This window comes from Cajanus cajan, chromosome 1 (assembly GCF_000230855.2).
Source record: "Cajanus cajan strain Asha chromosome 1, NIPB_CcT2T_4, whole genome shotgun sequence".
In the NCBI taxonomy this organism is placed as follows: Eukaryota; Viridiplantae; Streptophyta; class Magnoliopsida; order Fabales; family Fabaceae; genus Cajanus; species Cajanus cajan.
In genome coordinates this window covers 75,232,523-75,254,321 of record NC_138517.1, presented here as the reverse complement: position 1 = coordinate 75,254,321, position 21,799 = coordinate 75,232,523, and the positions used below count along the sequence as shown (strand labels likewise).

Genomic DNA, 21,799 nt, shown 5'->3' with positions numbered 1-21,799 from the left:
AAATCACATTGTGCTTCAAGAGGAAGAAGAAATTTGAAAGAATCGCATGTAACTAGAGGAGAAAAATCTATGAAAAAATTTACGTTTTTAGTGTGATTTGAAGGAGAAGAGAACTATGAAATATTTCATTAATCTCCTACCAACAAGAGAGACTCATGAGAAGAGAGTGGGAGTATAAGAGAGTGTGGAAGGGTTTAGAGGTTGAGAACATGAAAAGAGAGTGAAGAGAAGTGTATTCGTAGCTTGGAAGTGGAAAATGGGTCTTAAAATCACTTAAAAATTTTGGGCATTTGAACCTGGGGCTGCAGCCATGATTCTAGAGCTGCAGCTGCAATGATGGCAGAGATATTGAGCTTGGGCTTGAAAATCGGAGCTGCAGCTGCGTTTTTTTTTTTTTTTTTTTTTTTTTTTTTTTTTTTTTTTTTTTTTGCTCTCACGTGGAGCTTGGCAGAGAGTTACCGCTGCAGCCGTGAATGAGGGCTGCAGCTCTGGACCCCTGGACGTTTTTTTTTTTTTTTTTTTTTTTTTTTTTTTTTTTTTTTTTTTTTTTTTTTTTTTTTGCTCTCATGTGGAGCTTGGCAGAGAGTTACCGCTGCAGCCGTGAATGAGGGCTGCAGCTCTGGACCCCTGGATGTGAAACAGAAAATTAAGGCTTGAGCCTTGGATCCGGGGCTTGAGCCCTCATATCAGAAAAAAAAAAAATTTCAGCTTTTCTGCTAAATCCGCTGCAGCTTTGGATGAGGGCTGCAGCCCTGAGACTTAAAACTTCATATTTTTACTTCCTTTTTCACTCTTTCATAGCTCTCAACCTCTCTAAAACTTGTTCCTACACTCCCACATTTTTAACAGCTATAATGAACTCCTAATTAACACAAACAATCACACAATTAACCAAGTGCAACTAACATGACACACAAAATATAAGATATGCAATGACACATGAATATCATACATTCAAACATGCATTGATACTACCATATCATTTACTCATGAAGCTTAAATAACACAACAAGTAGTAACCAAGATATGAAATTAGCAAAACACAAACATGCAAATCATCAAGCAACATTCATACTGATATCAAGCAATTCTATGAACAAAAACTCTTAATTACTTACTATTCAAACTAAATTGGGAATCTAAAAATAGAAATGAAAATAAGAACGTGCTAATTTAATGTCTTTAGCTTGACAATCCTGTTTGTTCATGGCTCCTTCAAATGTGTGCTGGTAGTGAATCTCTCCACCTCACCACCCAAATAATGCTTGAGCCTCTGACCATTAACTAGCCAAGTCCTTCTAGAGCCAGGATCTTCAAGTTCAATGGCTCTACATGATTTGACAGATTTATTTGAGAAAAGACCTGACCACTTAGAGTTGAGCTTCCCATGGAAAAGTTTCAACCTGAAATTGAACAATAATACTTGTTGGCCAGGTTGGAAGTTCCTGTTCAGAATCTTCTTGGCATGGTATATCTTGGCTTTGTGCTTGTAAGACTTAAAAGACTCATAAGCTTTCAATCTTCTTTCTTCCCATTCATGCAATTGAAGCTTTCTTTTCTCTCTTGCTGCCTTCAAATCATAATTCAAGGCCTTCAAAGCCCAAAATGCTTTATGTTCCAATTCCAATTGTAGATGACAAGCTTTACCAATGACTTTTTCCAATTCTTCATTAGAGATAAGCAAAGCCTTCTCTAGTGGCAATGAGCTCTTGAAATCATTTTGAGTTTCTAAGTACATATCATTTAATGCATCAATTCTGAAGCAATCTTTGTGACCTTTTGGAAACTTTGTTGTTTCAAATACATTGAAACTCACTTCCTCATCTTGGACCCTCACTTTCAGCTTTCCTTCATCCATGTCAATGAGAACTCGAGCTGTCTTCATAAAGGGTCTGCCCAGAATCAATGGAACCTCCACATCTTCTTCCATGTCCATCACTACAAAATCAACTGGGAACATGAACTTGTCAACCTTTACAATCATATCTTCCACTATACCATGTGGAATCTTGATGGATCTGTCTGCCAACTGCAAGGTCATTCTTGTAGGTCTCACTTCCACTTCTCCTATCTTTTTCAACATGGATAAAGGCATCAAATTAATACTAGCTCCAAGATCTAAGAGTGCCTTACCCACTGACAGATTACCAATTGATACAGGGAGAGTGAAACTGCCTGGATCTCTGGACTTTTGAGGTAGAGACTTCTGTATAATGGCACTGCATCCTGCTTCAAGCTCCACAGTCTCTTCTTCAAGCATTCTCCTTTTCTTAGTTAACAATTCCTTCATGAACCTAGCATATGTGGGCATTTGTTCCATGGCTTCAGTGAAAGGAATATTAATTTGTAGCTTTTTTATGATGTCCAGAAACCTTGCAAATTGTCTTTCCTTCTCTTTCTTAGATGGGGCATGAGGGTAAGGTAAGTCTTTAATAGGAACAGTGGAAATTACCTCCTTGCCCTTCTTTTTATTCTTCTCCTTCTCAATCTCATTTTTCTCTCTTATTTTCTCATTATTTACACTCTCACTCTTATTTTTTTCTTCCTCATTCTTCTCAATCTCTTCCTCAACCCCCGTCAATTCAACATTTTCTTTCTCATTCTCAGCATCCTCATTGTTCTCACTCACTCCAACATCTTCACCAACTACCTTCCCACTTCTTGTTGTTATAGCTTGGCAATACTCCTTGGGGTTGGTCATGGTATTGGCTGAAAATGGGCCTTTAGACATGTCAGCCAATTGTTTAGCTAGCTGACCCACCTGCACCTCCAAGTTCTTGATGGATGCCTCTGTATTCTTCTGGTTGTTCATAGATACCTGCATAAACTGGTTCAGAGTATCCTCCAATTTGCTGGTTCTTTCATGCATAGAAGGATAAGCAGGCTGGTGTTGTTGTTGTTGTTGTGGTGGTGGCCTATTGGATGGTCCAACTTCATTCCTCCATCCATAACCTTGGTTGTTATTGTTGCTTCTCCAACCTTGATTTCCCTGCATATAATTGTTAGTGTTATAATTACGGGAATTAAAATTACCTCCTTGTTGTTGGTTCCCCACATAGTTGACCTCTTCTTCATTTGGAATTTCTGAACAGTGACCATTGGGATGATCTCCTCCACAAAAATCACATTTTAAGAAAGGATTTTGTTGGGTTGAAGAAGAAGCAATGGCATGAAGCTGTTGTGGAATCTTGGCCATCTGTTTAGTCAATGCTTCGATCTGTTGAGACAGCAGTTTGTTCTGAGCAAGGATTGCATCATTAGTGTTAAGATCAAGAACTCCTCTTCTATGAGATTGATGTCTTCCATGCTCTGCTTGGTGATCAGAAGATGCCAGAGATTCTATGATTTGAGTGGCTTCCTCTGGACTCACAGTCATCATAGTGCCACCAGCTGCTGCATCCAATAACATCTTCACCTCAGGTTTGATTCCATTGACAAAGAAATTAAGTTGAGCTATATCTTCAAACCCATGGTTAGGACATTTTCTGAGCAATGACTTAAATCTCTCCCAGGCTTCACAGAATGGTTCATCTGCACCTTGCCTGAAAGTAGTGATTTCTGACTTGGCCTTAATATACTTGGATGAAGGATAGAATCGGTTCACAAACTTATTTTCCACATCACCCCAGCTTGTTAAACTTTGATTTGGGTGAGATTGTAACCAAACTTTAGCTTTTCCTGTCAAAGAAAATGGAAACAACCTCAAATATACAGCTTCCTCATCAGCCTTAGGAATTCCCATAGTTCCACATAACTCATAGAAATTTGATAGGTGTGAGTATGGGTCTTCATGATCAAGGCCAGCAAATTGTTGTGAGCTAACCAAGGTAAGGAAGGCAGGTTTCATCTCCATGGCTCTAGAAGTGTTTGGAGCTGCAATGCTAGAGAAATGTCTAGGACCTTGTTGTTGTGCATAATCACCTAGGGTCCTTCTGGGAGGCCTAGTTGGTCCATTTCCACCATTATTATTTCCTGTTCCGTCTTCAGCCATTGGTTGATTTGAAGAAGTAGAAGAATTTAGAAAATCTTGCTGTTGTTCTAGGATTCTCTCTAACTGTCTCAGCCTTCTTGTTCTGCTATTATTCCTCCTTGCTGTTCTTTCGATTTCAGAGTCAAAATGCAATTCTTCAGCTGGAGTTTTTCCTCTCATACAATTTTTAAGAAATCTGCACAGGAAGGTGAATCCACAAAACACAACAAGACAGATATCTCTATATTGTAGCTATTCACAAAATGGATTATCTACACAATTGCAAAATCACAAGATTAAAAATTACTAATTAGCACCAAATCCCCGGCAACGGCGCCAGAAACTTGATGGGGTTTTTTTCGCAACCTATCACTTGGCAAGTGAACCAAGTTTCGAAGTAGTATTTAAAGATCGTCCTCAGGGATTTGGGTGTTTAGTAATTCTTGCTCTAATGATTTATACGAAATTGATGTTCAAATTGTAGATGAGTGAAAATAGATTAAAACAACAAAATAAAACAAACGTAGTAAGGTCAATGAATAAGAAACAAGGATTGGTTCGGAAGCACTTGCTAACTCATAGATCTTCTTAAAATAAATGCTATTCTAATTCCATTATTTCCACGTTCATTAAGTAATCCAACAAGATTCCTCAAGGTTGAATCCTAAAACCATAACTAACACAAAACAAACAGATAGTTTAAACTTAATGAACGTGGAAATAATGTTTTGAGCTTAATGACTTTAGGATTCAACTTTGAGGAATCTTGTTGGATTACTTAATGAACGTGGAAATAATGGAATTAGAATAGCATTTATTTTAAGAAGATATATGAGTTAGCAAGTGCTTCCGAACCAATCCTTGTTTCTTAATCATTGTCCTTATTACATTTGTTTTATTGTGTTGTTTTAATCTATTTTCACTCATCTGCAATTTGAACATCATTTTCTTATAAATCATTAGAGTAAGAATTACTAATCACTCAAATCCCTGAGGACGATCTTTAAATACTACTTCGAAACTTGGTTCACTTGCCAAGTGATAGGTTTGCGAAAATCCTCATCACACACACAGTCTAAAGCTTCCATCTTTCTTTTTGACTAACAAAACAGGAGCCCCCCAAGGTGATACACTAGGGCGTATGAATTGTTTTTCAAGTAACTCCTCTAATTGTTTCTTCAACTCAGCTAATTCAGAAGGTGACATCCTATAGGGTGCCATTGAAATTGGTCCAGTTCCAGGTATTAAATCAATCGAAAATTCAATCTCTCTGTCAGGTGGCAAACCAGGAATATCATTAGGAAAGACTTCAGGAAAATTTTGAACGACAGCTATATCTTTCAAGTTGACTTCCTCTTTAGCTTCCATAGAGGATAAGATTAAATATCCTTGAACTTTACCCCAAGGAAACTTGTTTATTGGTTTAGATAATGAAATCGATAGGTCCTTAGGATCAGAAAATATTATAGACTTTTCTGCACAATTAAGAAGAACGTGGTTGGAAGATAACCAGTTCATACCTAAAATCACATCTAATTGTGATAAAGGTAAGCAGATCAAATTTACAAGAAATTTTTTATCGCCAATAAAAATAGGACAGTCTAAACAAACCTTATTGGCAATTACAGATTTGTTTGTAGGGGTTGAAACAATCAAATTATTCTCTAAAGAAGAAATTGGTAATTGGAGGTATTGAACACAATTATTGGAGATAAAAGAATGAGTTGCGCCTGAATCATACAGTACATTTAAAGTTTTGCCTTTAATGAAACATTTACCTTGTATTAGATCATTGTTTTGAGCAGCTTCAGTTCCGGTCATGGTGTAAACTCTTCCAGTTGTAGAAGGTCTTGGTTTGGATCCGGAAATATTCACGTGCGTCTTTGGTTGTCCACACTCAGAAAATACATGACCAGGCTTTCCACACTTGAAACAAACAGGTCCTTTGAGATGACAATCTTTAGTATAATGACCCTGTCCACACTTAAAACACTTGGCTTGATTATTAATGGAACTACTGGAATTTCCTGCAAATTGAGAGGATTGGGGTTTCCATTGTGGTCGAACATAAGGTTTTCTTTCATTATCCCTTTTCTTACTAAATTGAGGGCCAAAAGATTTTGGTCTATTATCCTTATTATGATCAAAACCTTCCAAAAATCGACACTTGTGTATTAATGTGGGAAAATCAGAGATTTCCAATATCCCTACTGCCTTTCTTAATTCTGATCTAAGTCCATCCTCGAATTTAATACACTTCATCCTCTCATCAGGGTGATAAAAGAAAGTAGAGTATTTTCCCAATTCCTCAAACTTAGAAGCATATTCTCCCACTGTCATATTCCCTTGTTTTAACTGCATAAATTCTATTTCTTTAGCCCTCCTAACATCATTAGGAAAATATTTTTCAAAAAATTTGGTTCTAAATACTTCCCATGTAATGATTATTCCCCCTCCTTCTAATAATCTCCTGGTACTATCCCACCAATATTCTGCTTCTCCTACTAACATAAATACTGCATAATTTACTTTTTGGTTGTCAGGACAGTTCATAGCTCGAAATATTTTTTCTATTTCTTTAATCCATAATTCAGCTTTTTCAGGATTGTATCCTCCATCAAATTGGGAAGGGTTATTGCTTCTGAATTCTACAAGTCCTTGTGACTCTCCTGTTCTTCCTGGTGGTTGATTCCTTAACAAGGCGGCAGCCATGTCCCTAATAGCTTGTACAGCCTCTGTTAGTTCGGTATTCCTTCTTCCTGCCATCTGTAATTTTATAGATCAGTTTATAATAGAAACATGGTTAGCACATTTCCCCAAGTTACACATGGAACGTTGCTCTGATACCATTAAATGTAACGCCTAATTCTAATACCCAAATTATACATATAAAATTATAAAATTTTATAATATTTTATAATTATATCATTAACAATATCTATATATTTATTTAATAAAAATAAAAGTAAAGAAAAGAATATCTTGTGAATTTAATACATAACATATCGTTCTAAAATATTTAGAATAACGTATTATTTTACACATTATTCATTTTCCTTACTCTATTAATACAATATATATATTCATAACGGAAAGAAAATTACAATTAAAATAATATGATTGACAAGTAAAGTTATAACAAATCCATCAAATAGCCTCCGTATTCCAATTTCCTTCCATGTAGGACAGTAGTAACAATAACAGCAAAATGATCTGGAATCTCAAGTTGATCCATCTATTTATAATATATTTAATTAAAAAAAAACAAAGAAAAGAAAGGAGTAAGAACAATATCCAATAAATACAATAATTCGAACGAATAAACATAATTATTTATGTATAAAATTTTAACATATATATATATATATATATAAATATATATTTATACAGATTAAATATTAGATTTTCTTGATACAATAAAATTTGAATTATACTTGTAGTGACTAGTCAGGATAAATGAGCATCATTATAACACCAACCAAAAATTATTCCACCTCCATTTCTTACTCATTTAAATCCCCAAGGTTAAACCTCCAGCTACAAATAATTCAAACTTTATCGTCTATGGCCATAGAGTATTAATTATCTTTAAAATGAGTAAAAGACATTTTAACAAATTATATTAATCATAAAAAAAATTACTCAAAATAGATTTAAGAATAATCATAGAATAAGTAATAGTAATTAAAGGTTAAACAAATATATGAGGTTAGAAACACCCCACTAAATAATAACGTAAATAAATAAACATAATAATTAAAAGTTAAATAGTTAGATGAGGTTAGGAACACCTCACTGAATAAATATAACAATAACATAGTAATTAAAAGTTAAGTAGTTAGATGAGGTTAGGAACACCTCACTGAATAAATATAACAATAACATAGTAATTAAAAGTTAAGTAGTTAGATGAGGTTAGGAACACCTCACTGAATAAATATAATAATAACATAAATAAACATTGTAATTAAAAGTTAAGTAGTTAAATGAGGTTAAGAACACCTCACTGAATAAATATAACAATAATGAGGTTAGGGGCACCCCACTAAATAAATATAATCAAGTAAATGACATAAATAAATATACATAATAGTATATAAAATTTTAAAAAGATAAGGTTCTCCTCCCCCTTACCTAAATAAACAAGAACTACAACTTGAGCAGAACCTCCTCTTTTGAATTCCCTCTCTTTCCCTCTTACTTTCTCTCTCTCTATTTTTTTTTTCTTCTAAATTTCTACTTCGGCCGTATGATTCTTCAAAACCTCCTGCTTCCTATTTATAACAATTGAAAAGTACTATTTATATAATATTATATTAGGATTACTATTCATAAAATAATATTATATTAGGATTACTATTCATTAAAAAATAATATAATAATTTGAAACAAACGTAAGTGCTTACGTTCTTGTTTTTGGAAATTACTATTCATTAAAATAATAATATATTTACTATTTATAAATACGTAAATACGTATATGTGAATAGTAAAATACGTATATATAAATAGTAAAATACGTATATAAAAATATGATAAAATAAATATTTAAAATCAAAATAACCTGTTTTATTTAATAAAATTTGGGATATTACAGGATGCAGCTACTAGTGAGGCTACTTGGGAGGTGGAGCAGCAGTTCAGGGAGCGCTACCGGTTTCTATTCCCAAGTAAGTCTGTTTTCGGGGAAGAAAACTCTTGTTGTTGGGGAGGTTGTGAGACCCGTAGCTGATATACATTTTTTCCCCCTAACTCTCACTCAAAAATAGAGGGGGGGTTTTGATTGAAAAAGAAACAAATAAATGGTAACCAAACGGTAACAAACAATAAACTAAACAGTTGGATTCCTTAACTAGATAGCTTGACCTCTTATCCTCAATTAATCTAAACATGCAAGTTACTGAGTTAAATCACATTCGAGCTCCTAATTAACCAACTAAGCGAAGATTAATTAAGAATTAAACAAAGTAAGTTGCAGTTAAGCACTTACACAACCCACTTCAATTCTCTATTTGTAAATCTCATCACAATTCACATAATCTCGTTAACTAAGCGAAAACCCAATTATATGACTTGTGAAATTAATAATGATTCGTCAATTAACTAAGCAAAAATCTAAGAACCATTCATTAAGAACTCAAATAGAGATTATGGAATGTAATTCAACTCAAAAACAACATTAAAACACCATTAACCTCAAAGAGACATTGCTATCCACATTAAGAAATCCAACCAAAGCTACTTAGCTACTCATAGCATTAGCTAGTAAATTAAATCCTAAGCTAATCAACATTAAAGCCATAAATTTGAAATTAAATTCGTGTGCAGCAGCAAAGTAAAAGTAGCAACAACCTAACACAATAAAATGCAGATAACACAATAAGTAAAATAGATTGGCTCCTTGTTCGGATTGTAACTCTCTTATCCTTGGTTCACAATAAGATTGCTCTATTAACTACTTAATCCTTGTTCCATCCGAGTTAACCAACTAAGCGAAGATTAACTCAAGATTTCCCTACACGAATTAAGCAAACGTATACAACATCAACCTCTTCACAGATTAAGCAACTGTGTCATTAAGCATAGCCCATTAAGCATGGACATACTAATATAGAGGTTGAATGAAGGAGAACAAAGTAGAACAGAGACACACAAACATACCCAACCTCAAACAGAGATTACAATCCATAACAAGAAGTCAACCCAAAGGTTTTAGCCTTCCATTAAAATAGAAATGGAAATGAAAATGCAAGGAAAATGAAAATGAATTAAATCAAGTTAAAGAGTACTACAATCTAGCCTTTCATGGAGGAGGCAAAGAACAGAACTAAAATGCATACAAAAGGAAAGGATAGTAAAACATAAACTGCAACTACAAGAAAGAAAATAAACTTAAAGAAAACAAAGAGAAGGGAGGTAGAAGAACACCCAAGAGTAACTTATTTGAAGGTGTATTCAGGGATGTCTTACAATGGGAGAGTGAAGGCCTATTTATAGCCTTCATATAACACACAAGAAATATAAAATAATGGAAAAAGTTTAGACAAAACGAAATGGGAGAGTTGGTGGGATGAGTTGGTGGGATGAGTTGGATTCCATTATTCTTTTCCGCACCGAGTTGTTTTCCACCGAATTAGACCTTCTAGATGATCGAATTGGCCGACGGCGCCTTCTGAAAATATTTAGGTCTTTGTCTTAGCTTTCCAGGGCCACCGAGTTTGCACCATTTGGATCACTACAGCCCAAGTTATGCCCTGAAAACCGAGACATGTTCATCAGCCCAAAAACAGCGAGAATTTAGAATAATAATTCCCAACTTTCCAATTTGGCCCAACAACACACATATCTATCTAAATCCTATAATTAACCATAGATGGAATGTAAAATAGCTAAATTGAAGGAAAAGATACATATCAAATTATGATTTATCAAATACCCCCACACTTAGCTTTTTGCACTCCCGGGCAAAATCAAATCACGAAACAACCCAACAAGAGAAACATAAGGAAGAGAAGATTTTGTTAACCAGCACGAATCCAAGGAAAATGTAAGGAACAAATAACTTGTACACTTTCAGTCAAAGCAACCAAATATCCATGAACATCATTGAAATACCTCAAAACATGATAAGCACATCAATCAGTTCAAGAGGTGAATCAAAAGCAACCAAACCTCACAGGATCACTCAAGTGTATCTCTCAAGTGTATAGTGTATAAGGTAAATGAAATTCCGCTCAATGCACTCAAGAAAGCAAGCAACACACAAGACTTGGCAAGCCTCTACAATCAAACACTCGAAAACATATACATATTCAGATCAAAAGGACTTTTCAGGGTTGTAATGGGGCCAAGGATAAGGGAGGATAAAATATGGATGAGAAGCTGAAAGCTAAAGAGAATAGAGGAGCAATGGGGAACAAGTGAAAATACAATAAAAACACACCCAAAACCCCTAATTCTAATCCTCTTCTTGACTCCACCAAACACTTTTATTTACTATTTTTTTTTTCTTTTCTTATCTTGTCTCTTTTTTTTTTTCATTTTTTTTTTCGAATTTGATAATGATTTTTTTTTTATTTTTCTATTTTATTTTTTTTTTGCAAGAGACAAGATATTAAACATATTTACACAATAAAAAGTACAAGGAGCCAATAAAATCAACTAGCCAATTCACATGAATCCAATGAGCACACACGCCCCCACACTTGTTCCCAAAACAATTCCAAAGCTCCAAAATTCCCTAAGGTTAAGGTAATCATGGTTTTTCACTTAAGGCTAATGATGAGCTTCAAAACAAAGAAAAGGGATAAACATAGGCTCAAAGGGGCTATCAAGGGGTTAAATCAAGGTAAGCTTATTTGGCTAGAGGATCAAGAACAAAATTGCCTTTATCACTTCCATACATGCATATCAATCAAGAATCATCAAAAAGAGTCAAGCCAAGGCACATGTGCAAGCAGTCAAGAGGCATAAAATTTCCAAGAAAGAATCATGAAGGCTCCAATCCTCACACAGGGTATATAAGTCACTTTCAAAACAACCTCTCAAACCTCAAGATAAACTCAACATGCCAAGAAATACAAGAATTCAGTCCATGAAATATTCGGAAACTCAAAACCAAGAGTGAAACAAGTATTTATTACCTATACAGATCCAGGAATTCACAAGGAAAACCAAAAACGTAAAAAATAACAAAAGACCAAAAGACGTAAAAAATAACAAAAGACCAAAACATGATTACTGTTAAGTGCTACTCATCGCCATAACATGATTCAAACTAACACATAACACAACACTAAAATTATTCAAATTTTTTTTCTTCATTTTTTTACATCACTCCAAACTGAAATAAAACACAACTGAACACATAAACATACTGAGAATTTATTCCACCCAACACACACACACAAACTAGAATCCTAAGACAAAAAACCATTATTCCCCGGCAACGGCGCCAAATTTAATCAAAGCCGTATCCGGTCAAATAAATACAAGTAAATGTAGTACTAGGAAGTGACTCCTAGGTCGTTCTCTCAAGGAATAATGCATTTAAGCCATAGGATTCAAGCAACGGAAATTAAAATAGAGGGGGGGTTTTGATTGAAAAAGAAACAAATAAATGGTAACCAAACGGTAACAAACAATAAACTAAACAGTTGGATTCCTTAACTAGATAGCTTGACCTCTTATCCTCAATTAATCTAAACATGCAAGTTACTGAGTTAAATCACATTCGAGCTCCTAATTAACCAACTAAGCGAAGATTAATTAAGAATTAAACAAAGTAAGTTGCAGTTAAGCACTTACACAACCCACTTCAATTCTCTATTTGTAAATCTCATCACAGTTCACATAATCTCGTTAACTAAGCGAAAACCCAATTATATGACTTGTGAAATTAATAATGATTCGTCAATTAACTAAGCGAAAATCTAAGAACCATTCATTAAGAACTCAAATAGAGATTATGGAATGTAATTCAACTCAAAAACAACATTAAAACACCATTAACCTCAAAGAGACATTGCTATCCACATTAAGAAATCCAACCAAAGCTACTTAGCTACTCATAGCATTAGCTAGTAAATTAAATCCTAAGCTAATCAACATTAAAGCCATAAATTTGAAATTAAATTCGTGTGCAGCAGCAAAGTAAAAGTAGCAACAACCTAACACAATAAAATGCAGATAACACAATAAGTAAAATAGATTGGCTCCTTGTTCGGATTGTAACTCTCTTATCCTTGGTTCACAATAAGATTGCTCTATTAACTACTTAATCCTTGTTCCATCCGAGTTAACCAACTAAGCGAAGATTAACTCAAGATTTCCCTACACGAATTAAGCAAACGTATACAACATCAGCCTCTTCACAGATTAAGCAACTGTGTCATTAAGCATAGCCCATTAAGCATGGACATACTAATATAGAGGTTGAATGAAGGAGAACAAAGTAGAATAGAGACACACAAACATACCCAACCTCAAACAGAGATTACAATCCATAACAAGAAGCCAACCCAAAGGTTTTAGCCTTCCATTAAAATAGAAATGGAAATGAAAATGCAAGGAAAATGAAAATGCATTAAATCAAGTTAAAGAGTACTACAATCTAGCCTTCCATGGAGGAGGCAAAGAACAGAACTAAAATGCATACAAAAGGAAAGGATAGTAAAACATAAACTGCAACTACAAGAAAGAAAATAAACTTAAAGAAAACAAAGAGAAGGGAGGTAGAAGAACACCCAAGAGTAACTTATTTGAAGGTGTATTCAGGGATGTCTTACAATGGGAGAGTGAAGGCCTATTTATAGCCTTCATATAACACACAAGAAATATAAAATAATGGAAAAAGTTTAGACAAAACGAAATGGGAGAGTTGGTGGGATGAGTTGGTGGGATGAGTTGGATTCCATTATTCTTTTCCGCACCGAGTTGTTTTCCACCGAATTAGACCTTCTAGATGATCGAATTGGCCGACGGCGCCTTCTGCAAATATTTAGGTCTTTGTCTTAGCTTTCCAGGGCCACCGAGTTTGCACCATTTGGATCACTACAGCCCAAGTTATGCCCTGAAAACCGAGACATGTTCATCAGCCCAAAAACAGCGAGAATTTAGAATAATAATTCCCAACTTTCCAATTTGGCCCAACAACACACATATCTATCTAAATCCTATAATTAACCATAGATGGAATGTAAAATAGCTAAATTGAAGGAAAAGATACATATCAAATTATGATTTATCAGTGCTCTTGTGTTGTTGGTGAAGAAGAAGGATGGAGGTAGTCGGCTTTGTGTGGATTACCGGCAGTTGAATAAGTTGACCATTAAGAACAAATATCCACTGCCCCAGATAGATGACTTAATGGATCAGCTTAGGGGAGCATTCGTTTTCTCGAAGATTGACTTGAGGTCAGGCTATCACCAGATTAGGGTGAAGGAGGGTGACATACAGAAGACTGCTTTCAAGGCTAGGTATGGTCACTATGAGTATGTCGTGATGCTGTTTGGTGTGACCAACACCCCTGCAGTGTTCATGGATTACATGAACAGGATCTTCCGGCCGTTCTTGGATAAATTCGTGGTGGTATTCATTGATGATATCTTGATTTATTCAAGGACCCGGGAAGAGCATCGAGAGCACTTGAGGTTGGTGTTGGAAATTTTGAAGGCGAAGCAGCTGTATGCTAAACTTTCAAAATGTGAGTTTTGGTTGGGTGAAGTGAAGTTCTTGGGCCATGTGATTTCAGCTAAGGGGATTGCTGTTGATCCGGCTAAGGTGGAGTCGGTGTTACAGTGGGAGCGTCTGAGGACTGTCACTGACATTCAGAGCTTTTTGGGTTTGGCGGGTTACTATCGACGGTTCATTGAGGGATTCTCCAAGATAGTAGCGCCTCTAACCCAGCTGACGAGGAAGGAGCAGCCGTTCATTTGGACAGAAGCCTGTGAACGGAGTTTTGAGGAGTTGAAGAGAAGGTTGACTACTTCTCCTGTGTTGGTGTTGCCGGATTCTGGTGAACCCTTTGATTTGTGTTGTGATTCTTCTCACCAAGGTCTTGGGTGTGTGCTGATGCAAAACAGGAAGGTGGTGGCATATGCTTCAAGGCAACTGAAGAACCATGAGAGGAATTATCCCACTCATGACTTGGAGTTGGCAGCTGTTGTTTTTGCCTTGAAGATATGGCAACATTATTTGTATGGTGCTCAATTCAACGTCTTCAGTGATCACAAGAGTTTGAAGTATCTGTTTGACCAGAAGGAGCTGAACATGAGGCAGAGACGGTGGATGGAGTTTCTGAAGGATTATGATTTCCAGTTGATGTATCATCCTGGTAAGGCCAATGTTGTGGCTGATGCGCTGAGTAGGAAATCCATCCACATGTCTGGTATGATGGTGAAGGAGTTAGAGTTGGTGGAGGAGTTCAGAGATTTAAATCTCTGTGTGGAGTTAGCTCAGGATCACATCAGTTGTGGGGAAATTACCATAACTAATGAGTTCTTGAGACAGGTTGGACTCAAGAAGTTGCAAGATGTTGAGCTGGTTAAGCTTCTTGGTTTGCTGGGTACCAAGAAGGCCGTGGGTTTTGAGCTGGGCGGAGATGGAATCTTGAGGTTTAAGGGCAGAATTTGCCTACCTCAAGATGCTGAGCTGAAGAGAGTTGTGTTGGAGGAAGGCCACAAGAGTAGACTTAGCATACATCCGGGTATGACTAAGATGTACCAAGACCTCAAGAAGACTTTCTGGTGGTCTGGTATAAAGAGGGAGATAGCTGAATATGTGGCGGCCTGTCTGACCTGTCAGAAGGCGAAGGTGGAGCATCAGAAGCCGAGTGGGTTGATGCAGCAGATTGAGATTCTAGAGTGGAAGTGGGATAGCATTACTATGGATTTCATTGTGGGGTTGCCTAGGTCAGCTAGGAATAGTGATGCTATCTGGGTGGTTGTTGATCGGTTGACCAAGTGTGCGCATTTCTTGCCTGTCAACATCAAGTGGTCCTTGGAGAAGCTGACGCAGTTGTATGTGAGGGAAATAGTACGGTTGCACGGGGTGCCTTCTAGTATTATTTCATATAGAGATCCAAGGTTCACTTCCAGATTTTGGTAGAGTCTACACCAAGCCTTAGGCACGAAGTTGAAGTTGAGTTTTGCCTATCATCCGCAAACAGATGGTCAGTCAGAAAGGACAATCCAGTCCTTGGAAGATTTGTTGAGGGCTTGTGTGTTGGACCACTTGGGTAGTTGGGAGGAGGTCCTACCGCTGGTGGAGTTTACGTACAATAATAGCTTTCATGCCAGTATTGGGATGGTGCCGTTTGAAGCCTTGTATGACAGGAGATGTAGGACTCCTCTGTGCTGGTATCAGGATGGTGAGTCAGTGGTTGTGGGACCAGAGCTGATCCTACATACTACTGAGAAGGTGAAGATGATTCAAGAGAGAATGAAGACTACTCAGAATAGGCAGAAGTCGTATGCTGACAAGAGGTGGAAGCCTTTGGAGTTTCCTGAAGGGGAGCATGTGTTTCTGAAGGTGACTCCGACTTCTGGTGTGGGTAGAGCACTGAGAGCAAGGAAGTTGACATCGAGGTTTGTGGGTCCCCATCAGATCATACAACGTGTGGGTCCGGTTGCTTATCGGTTGGCTTTGCCACCATCTCTTTCCAACCTACACGATGTGTTTCATGTCTCCTAGCTGAGAAAGTACGTCCATGACCCGAGTCATGTGGTGGAGCTAGATGATGTGTAGGTGAAGGAGAACCTGACTTTTGAGAAGTTTCTGGTAGTTGTAGTTGATCGTAAATTGAAGGAGCTGAGGGGCAAGTCTATTGCTCTGGTAAAAGTATTGTGGGATGCAGCTACTAGTGAGGCTACTTGGGAGGTGGAGCAGCAGTTCAGGGAGCGCTACCGGTTTCTATTCCCAAGTAAGCCTGTTTTCGGGGAAGAAAACTCTTGTTGTTGGGGAGGTTGTGAGACCCGTAGCTGATATACATTTTTTCCCCCTAACTCTCACTCAAACCCTCCCTTTCACACTCTTTTTCCCTCTCCATTCTCATTTGGCTGAATTCACTCTTGTTGCTTGGATTCAAGGTGCTGAGTAGGTGTTTAGGAGCTTGCGGACGCACAGAATTCTTCTTCCTTCTTCATTCACCATCTCTTTCAAGCTTCTTCTTCCTTGTGCCTCCCGGAGCTCAGAAATTTTGAAACCGAGGTAAGGGAAGCTAATTTTCTTCGCTGTTTTTGGATGCCATTGAGTTCAAGTAACTCAATAGTTGTTGAAGAGGTTGATTCTTGGCTGTGATTGAAGGAAATTTTCGTTTTCGAGTTTCTGGGGTTTGGGTGCAAATCTTGGGGATTTCACTTGTTTGATGGTTGCGTGTTGGAAATGAAGTGTTTTTCTTAATGCTTGATGAAAATGATGGTTTTTGCTTGGTTTGCATGCTGATTTTCTAGTTGTTTTGCAAGGTTGGGTGAAATTTTTGAACTTGCTGGTGTTACTGCTGAGCTTCGCACTGAGCGCAGTTCTTCGCGCCAGGCGCGTGGCCATTAGGGACTCCATTTAGGCAAGCCCGCCGGGCGCAATGATGGGTGCGCCGGGCGCGCTTGCGAATGTGGGTCTCTGGCTGGTCCGCGCTGGGCGCGATACCAGTTGTAACATATTTTGGGATTCTTGGTTCGGCACTAAGCGTGACCCTTGTCATGCTGGGCATGAGACTCATTGAGAGTCTCTACCTTGTGGGCGCTGGGCGCAATTTGAATTGCGCTGGGCGCAATTTGAATTGCGCTGGGCGCAATTTGAATTGCGCTGGGCGTGGTTTGGGCAAGCCGGGCGCGTGAGACTCCTAGGAGTCTCTGCCTGGCATGTGTTGGGCACAATTGGTTATTGCGCTAGGCACGTGAGAGCCTTGGGCTCTCTGGTTGAGTCCTGCCGGGAGTGGGCATGCTTGCGCCGGGCGCGCTGGCCCCCTAGTGCTCTCTGGTTGTACTGCGCTGGGCGCAACCACGAGTGCGCCATGCGCATAGATGATAATTCACTATATGATGTACAATGTTGTTTTGTGCTGAGATAAGTTGAAGTTGATGATTATGATGTGATGACTAGTAGATAATGTTGTTTGATGATGTTGAGTTGTATCAGATGAATATTGTTGTAAGATGTGCTGTAAGATGATATGTTGTGTTGTAAAGTTATGCTGTGTTGTATGATGATATGAGTTGTTGTAGGCCATAATGGTTGAGTTGTTGTAGGCCATAATGGCTGAGTTGTTGTAGGCCATAATGGTTGAGTTGTTGTAGGAGATCTCTGAGATGATATGCATGACGACGCATTATTTGCCATTTGCTGGTTTGTTGTACAATCGATGAGATGTAGGCTGACAATGTGTTGATAGTTGTAGTTGTTAATATTACTTAAATCTTGCTATACGTTGTTCTTTTTATACTAGCTTACCCTTTGTGTTTCCATGTGGTTGGACTGCTATGATCGTACTATGTACGGGAGCAGAGCATGGATAGGTGGGTGGCTAGTGGTGAGTCTGCAGCTGGCAGGCGGAGCTGATCCTAGTAGATGTTTTGTTGTTTTCAGCTACTTGGTGTAGTAGCTTGGATGTATTTTTGTACATTTTGAATCTAGTCAGACTTGGACCATGTATATATGTATATTCTAGACACTATATGTATGCACTTGTTCCTTTCTATCCGGTTTTCAGGTGTACTGTGTAGTGTGTAGTGACCAGCCAAGTCGTTACATTTTCTAAAAGAATTTTTTTTTAGTATTTTAGAAAGCACTTTCTAAAATAATAAAATTATTATTTCAAAAAGTATTTTTTTAAAGTGTGTAAAATACACATTTCTAAAAATTATTTTTTTGAAACACTATTACTATTTCGAAAAATACTTTATAAAATTATATAAAAATTCACTTCCAAAAAATACTTAAACACTAATTTTATTATTTAAAAAAATACTGTTCTTATAATTATAAAAGAAATTATACTATAAAATTATTTACGAAACATTAAAATTAATGTTGTGATAAGAGTGAAAAAATGATATATGTAAAAAGAGGGTTGAATTCGTGAAAAAAAAATAATTAAACGTTAGAGAGAATGGGAGGTTAATAAAGTTAAGAAATTTGAAAATAAAAAAAATTAAGGGTATTTTGGAAGAAAAAAAAAATAATAGAGGTGTATTTAAAAAAAACTTTTTTTTTGTTACATATAAGATTTTTGGACCCTAAAATATATAATAATCATGTACATAAACAGCCCATGATCCAACGGTGAATATTTTAGGGTGCATACAATTGTTAAGAACACGTAGACGGTGAATATATGGGGTTCCTGATCCTTTTGAAGAACATGATCAAGGGTATTGGAAGTAATTTTTGGGCCCCAAAAGTGGGCCCATGTGTATGCACGCCTTCAGGCCCTACGAGTGGAAACGGGTCGGGTCTGTGTCCGACGGAGATCCAGACGAATCTACCTTAGCCGCCACTAAAAACAAACCCTCTTTTTAGGGAAAGTGTCTAATATAAGTTTACTTAACGAGTTAACAAATTTAATCTCAATTATCAAATAAATACATAACTTATTTAACAGCATTACAAAATAGTAAAGACTACAAATAATAATTCTATATTTTAAAGATAGGAAAAAATATAAAAAAAGTTGATCAAAATTAAAATTTATTCACTTTGTAAAAAAATAAAAATATATTTAAGTTTAAATTATTTTATAATTAAAATTTATAGGAAATAAATAATTATAAATAAATTTTATATTTTGAATTTAAAATAAATAAATAAATAATATTGTGATTTAAAAATATTTTAATTATTAATAATATTTTAAAATTTAAAAAATAGATTGAATGAGATATTTTTGCTTTATTTTTTCATTTTAAAAAAATCATAAAATTATTCCCTTGAAAAAATACTTCTAAAAGTGATTTATCTAAGATAATCATTCTATTTTATATATCTCTAGTATTAGTGATATGATAATAAATCATCAAAATTTATAATAAATAAATATTTTTAATATGTAAATTATATTAAAATTAAAACTCACATTAAAAGTATATTTTTAATACATAAGGTACATTTAAAATTTTCAAAGAAAAATTTAAATTGTGGTATATAATTATTTATAATTATTAACATTCTTTAAGAGAAAATTATTTAATTTCATTTCTCTCTTTATATAAATAAAAATAAATATTTTTGAACGAAAAAAATATTTAGAGATAATTTTTCTCTTGTCCTTTTGATTTTTATATTTTATTTTTAAATTAAATTTTAATATTTTTAAATTATCGCTAACTAATAAAAACATTGTAGCAAAATATTCGTAATTTTTCATAATTCTTATAAATTACATAATGAAAGATAATTTATTAAAAATTTAATTATAATTATAATATAATTTATATATTTAAAATTATTGATTTATTATAAATTTTAGTTATATAATAGTAATTTAACTTGTATGTTGTGTAAGTTAAAATATTGGTTCATTAATAAATATAAAAGATGGAATGTTGAAACATCAAAGAAAGGGATAATAAAGAATATAAGTATTTTAATAAATTAAATATGAAACAAGAATAGTTTAAGATAATTGTGAAGAACCATTTTGACTAGCTGCAAAATACAGTGTGCGGCATATACATCTAAAGGGAAAAAAGAAAAAGAAAAAGAATAATAGAAAATATTAAATTGAAAGCGTGAAAAATATTTTTGAAATTATATATTTTAATCTATAATTTAAGAATAAATTATTTTTTGAGAATGACAAATACATTTAATTAATGATGGTTATTTGTGTTGGCATTTGAATGTTGACTTTGGAGAGAGAGCGTGCTCCATGACTTTGATTTTGGAGCCAACATGACGATTGTGATAAACGGTTTCCTCGGCGGCTCGACCAACATTGCTACATCAACATTCATTCAAATTCAAAAACTATTAAATAAACTACACCCATCTAATTAATTATAATAATCTTTTCACGACTTCACCCACCTAGTTCCAATAAAAAATAATTTTATATACGAATTTCACTGAAAATACTTGCCTTACTTTTCTCGTATTAATTATTATTTTTTTCCTTTTCTCACTTTTAAGTTCTTCCACAACACAAAATACAAAAACTTGTCACTAGGTCACTAAAACAATTAGCAACAAACCATTACAGTTAATTAAGTGGTGAGAATTAGTAATATATATATGATCTTATATTTGAATTCATGTGTTGTCATTATCAATTTGATGGATAAAAAGAAAAACTAACAACAACCAGTAATGTATAACCTAATTTAGTATAAAATATTAAAAGTCTAACTTTAATTATAAAATATTAAAATTGATTTTATTTATATTAACGTACAAAATAGGTTTTATACCTTCCTGAATTATATGTGAAAAATAATAAATATTAAAAATTATATAATAGTGAATAATTATTAAAAATATATATTATAGTTTTAAACAACATATTGTTACTTCTCCCTTTTTTTTTATCTCCTTTTATTTTTCTTTAGATCATCAGTTAGTATTTTAGTATGTGTATTGGTTAAATGATTTTTATATATAATTAAAATTTAAATAAATTATGTATATAAATATTTATTATATTTGAATATATAAATTATATTTAAAATTTGAATAAATAAATATTTTTAAAGATATAAATTATATTTTAATTTTATGATAAATAATTTATATTATATCATAATATTATTCTTATTTATTGATAATTTATTTTAAAATGTTAAAGTTTGATATATAAATGATTATAATAAATAAAAATTGAATTAAATATGAAGTTAAAAGAATTTTTAAGTAAAAATTCTCTCATCAAAAGTTTTATTTTTTGAAAATATTCTCATGCAAGATATAAATTTATATGTTATTGCAAAAACATACAGCAGAATACCGTGTTCACTCATATAATACACCTCTTTTCAAGAACAGTTTGTATCATCTGACCTCAACGCATACGCATGGGCGTGGAACCTTAAAAAACAAAATTCATTTAATTATGCAAGTACAAAACAAACGATGTAGACTAGAATATAGGTGTGTCTTCTTTCCGATTTCAATAGCTCAATCTACTTGAATCGGGATAAATTAAAATGCAAAATAATAATTATCTTTCAATATATAAGATATATATTATTTTAATTTAGAATCAACAAGTTAAATTGTAATATAAAGTTATTTTTAATTATTTGCGTTTTCGGAAAAAATCATTGAATTTAAATTTTAAAATTAAAATAAAAATGATAAATTGAAAGTAATATATATATATTTAAGAAAATCAATTATATTG

The 21,799-nt window shown here is 34.6% G+C and overlaps 1 protein-coding gene and 1 non-coding gene across 3 annotated transcripts in view; one reads left to right on the top strand and one right to left on the bottom strand.

The window, feature by feature from the left end:
- The window catches only part of LOC145950855 (uncharacterized), a 43,253-nt gene extending 38,710 nt beyond the window's left edge, over positions 1 to 4,543 (bottom strand). For both annotated transcript variants that reach the window (XM_083062685.1, XM_083062687.1), the window contains exon 1: positions 503 to 4,543. In XM_083062685.1, the coding sequence (XP_082918811.1) occupies positions 1,205 to 4,150 (2,946 nt within the window). In that variant the 5' untranslated portion in view covers positions 4,151 to 4,543 and the 3' untranslated portion in view covers positions 503 to 1,204. The remainder of the gene's footprint in view (positions 1 to 502) is intronic.
- On the top strand, positions 3,465 to 3,570 carry LOC145954010 (small nucleolar RNA R71). The gene has a single exon (XR_014431221.1). It is a non-coding gene; the product is annotated as a small nucleolar RNA R71 (small nucleolar RNA).
- Positions 4,544 to 21,799: the final 17,256 nt, after the last annotated feature.